The sequence below is a fragment of the Vicia villosa genome, unplaced genomic scaffold (assembly GCF_029867415.1).
Source record: "Vicia villosa cultivar HV-30 ecotype Madison, WI unplaced genomic scaffold, Vvil1.0 ctg.001617F_1_1, whole genome shotgun sequence".
Lineage (NCBI taxonomy): Eukaryota > Viridiplantae > Streptophyta > Magnoliopsida > Fabales > Fabaceae > Vicia > Vicia villosa.
Genome location: NW_026705675.1, coordinates 258,666 through 262,475, shown reverse-complemented (window position 1 = coordinate 262,475; position 3,810 = coordinate 258,666). Strand labels below are relative to the sequence as shown.

General features: G+C 32.9%; 1 protein-coding gene across 1 annotated transcript; it reads left to right on the top strand.

Annotated features, from left to right (window-relative positions):
* Window positions 1–1,235: 1,235 nt before the first annotated feature.
* On the top strand, window positions 1,236–3,381 carry LOC131636022 (uncharacterized). The gene is made up of 4 exons (XM_058906668.1): window positions 1,236–1,434; window positions 1,565–1,670; window positions 2,917–3,014; window positions 3,139–3,381. The coding sequence occupies exons 1-3, from the start codon at window positions 1,323–1,325 to the stop codon at window positions 2,993–2,995; spliced, it is 297 nt and encodes a 98-aa protein (XP_058762651.1). The 5' UTR covers window positions 1,236–1,322; the 3' UTR covers window positions 2,996–3,014; window positions 3,139–3,381.
* Window positions 3,382–3,810: the final 429 nt, after the last annotated feature.

Genomic DNA, 3,810 nt, shown 5'->3' with positions numbered 1-3,810 from the left:
CCAATCTAACCTATTAAACTAATCGATTCGATTCAGTTTTTAAAAATTGGTCTAAACTATAAACTATCATCTACTTATGCATATGCATATTTTAGCAAAAAAAGGCTATAGATAGATAATTGCAACTATGGACTTGCTGATTTAAAAAGATGACATAATTATATTAAGAATTGTTCAAAGACCAAAGACAGATCTATTTTGTATTATTTGTTGTTGTACTAAAAGTTGTGATGGCAATTGGCAATTTAAATTAATGTTCATAAAGAGATAGTTATTGACTCAATCCAATGCAGTTGTCAATTTATTTTCTAATATATATTTTTGTAATTTTTTATTTTGCATTTTTAGGCATGGAATGTTTGTTTTGTCAAAAAAAAAACATGGAAATGAAATGCTGTATTTGGAAAAATTTACTTCGTACCCTTACAATTAGACCTGTACCCCTACATGAAAAAAATTTGGACCGAAATACCCTCTTATAAACAATACATATTTTTTTTTTCATTTTTAAAAAAAAAATTTGAAACACCCAAAAATATATAAACCGGAACACTTTTTCAAAGTTTTCCGGTTCAGAAAAATCACACCGGAACACTTAGAAAAAGAGTTCCGGTAAAGGGGTTTAAATATGCACACCAGAACACTTATAAAAACTGTTCCGGAGGTTTAATTTTTTAAAAAAATTCTAAACTTTACGCAACGGTTTTAAACCGTTGCCAAAAGGTATTGGCCAACATGATAAAACCGTTGCCTGTGCTGATTGTTGCTTCAAACCACACTTTAGGCAACGCTTTTTTAATTTGTCATTCACTTTAGGCAACGCTTTAAAACCGTTGCGTTAAGGCTAGAATTTTATAAAAAAAAAACCACCGGAACACTTTAAATAAGTGTTCCGGTATGCAACTTTAAGCAACTGAAAATTACCGGAACTCTTTTTCTAAGTGTATCGGTGTAGTTTTTTTTAAACCGGAAGACTTTGAAAAAGTGTTCCGGTTTATATATTTTTGGGTGTTTCGAAAAATTTTCTGAAATGTGAGGAAAAAATGAATTTTTTTAAAATATATACTATTTATACGAGGGTATTTCAGTCCAATTCTTTTTTATGTAGGGGTATAGGTATAATTGTAGGGGTATAAAGTAAAATTTTCCTATGTATAAAACCCAAATCAATATAATGGGCCAGTCCATATCTATATAGATAAACGGGTAATTAGTGGGACCCATCCCTTTTCCAATTCAACAACAACCCGGTAATAACCGTTTCTAACCGGGATTTGAGATTTCCTTCACGAGAACGCATCGACGAAACGAAAAAGGAAAAGATGAAGAAAGAAGAAACAGTGAAACTGATCAGTTCCGAGGGTTTCGAATTCGTGGTTGACAAAGAAGCTGCCATGGTTTCTCAGACCATTCGCAACATGCTTACATCTCCAGGTTTTCTCTCCTTCGATCGCTTTACCTTTTTTTCTAGTTTTCGGTTAGTGCGATTAGGGTTTCAATTCCCAAATTAGCGTTAATTTAGGTAGGATTAAGATTGTTAAAGCGTTAATTTCGTTTTTGATAGGGAGTTTCGCTGAAAGCCAGCACGGAGAAGTGACTTTTCCTGAGATCAGTACCACTATTCTTGAGAAGATTTGTCAGTATTTTTACTGGCATCTTGAATTCGCCAGGTATTTGATTTTCTCCTACAATTCATTTTTAGTTTTCATTGTTCATATCATCTTCCATTTTGATTTAAGGTTTTTTAATTTTCATTTTGGAATTGGATTTTGTTGGTGTTGTTGCGGTGCTTTTTGATTTATTGATTCTATGTGTAGTTGTATCACTTGTTAAGTGTTTCAATTTTAAACCTGGAATTTGGAAGTTTGATACAATTCTAAATGACTAAATTTTGCATTCCTACTTCCAAGTTTATGTTTTATCGTTTCCTAAATGTATCTTATGTAGTTAATGGATATTTCGTTAACATTGGGTTTAATGGTGTAATTAAAAAATGCTGGATAGTTTTTGTTATATATCTTTGACTGAGCATATATCACAAAAGGGAGGTTTAGTGGAAGATGATAGAATTGTAATTGAAGAAAATTTTAAAATTTATGTCCATTCAGTTGGCCATACTCACGTGTTTTTTGGCTACTTGTGGTATGAGGATTTTTGGTTGTTTTGAGCTCTAAAACTGTAAAACAACTCCAGTCTAAATGTGAATCCTGATGCAGTTGGAAACCTCAAACAGCAGTGCAGAAAAATTAAGAGAATAAGCACAAGAAACAAAAATATGTGTATATTATGCAATATGAAAGGCAAATGCAGATGGCATTAAGATCCCAATTTACCCCTAGAGCAAGGCTCCTCAGAAATACACTGTTACATACCCTCTCTCATCCTTACTTCACTCCTTATAACAGAATTCCCACCCTGCTACCCCATCTGCCACATCAGTGGTAACTACCTATTCTCTATTATTCCTCGCTTAATCTCCCATGTGGATTAGAGAGTATGAACCCACATTTCGGATACTAACACAGTTTGTGAACTATTAAATAATTAGTACGTCCTATATTTAGGACCATGGTGTTTATTTATTGTTTGAAATTGAAAATTACTTAGTGACCTCTTTTTGTTTGGTTACAACTTACTTAGTGACCTTTATTTAACAAAACAACCTTACTATTTCTAGTTAGCACTTGACCTGCTGGTCTGCATTTTTATTCTGCGTCCCGTGGTGGTGGCAGGAAACATTCACATCATCGTTTTATAATTTATCTAGATATTGATTTTGTGATAAATGCAAGTCTGTTTTAGGTATCGGAATGGGATTTTTTTTTTCATACAGAAGAAGTTAAGCTCCTTAAAGCCCTAAATTTTGTTCGTGTTATTTAAATAGTTGAAATGACTTGTTTATGTTGTTTTTGCTAGTGGAAAGGACAGAGAGTTTCCTATTGAACCGGAATTAACTCTGGAGTTAATGATGGCTGCCAATTACCTACATACTTGAGCACATTCACTTCCCAAAGGTTGGCGTCCTTTTCATTATTGCTGTAGGCTTTTTTTATTTCTTGGAGTATGACAGTCTGTTCTGTATTGTTTAATTTTCACAGTAATTTCTGTTGCAATCTTCCTTTTGTTGCCCTTGTATAGGTAATGCAGAAGAAGCTGTTGCTTTGCTGGGCTCTGTAAAAATATAAGCTACTATTGTCTGTTATCTCGTTATAAACTAGAATATACATGTAATGGAAGTGTGGACTCCTCTTATTTCTTTGTAGTCTTTTAGTTTTGGGCTTCGACCCTTAATATTTGTTGAAAATAATATGATAGGCTGATAGCTAGACTCAGCTGTTAGACTGACCTGATTGATAATATGATAGTTAGATTCAGTTGTTAGACTGACCCGATTGATGCCATGTCTAGATTTTCTAATTCTGTTTCTCTAGTTGGTTCTGTCAGTTGGTCGTGCTTTGTCTAATTCAAAGTGAAGATTACTTACGTATAGGTACTAACAAGTGCTTTAAAGGCATTGCTCAAGAAAACTATAAAAGAAAGTTGTCTTGGATTTATCAGTCAAATACTTGTTAAAGGAATAAATACATAATTCTCTATGTAGATGTCTTCTCTTTTGATTCTTTTAACAATGTTTCAAGAGCAGTTGTTGGCATTTTTTCCATTAGTTATTAGTAGCTAATTTATTAAATCTTTATAGAGATATGTATGACAATTTATATTAAATTAGTGTTTTATGTTTTGTAAACATTAACGTAGATGGATTTAACCTCACTATTCCGCGACTTTTCCATAGCTGTGTCAAAGATTGTT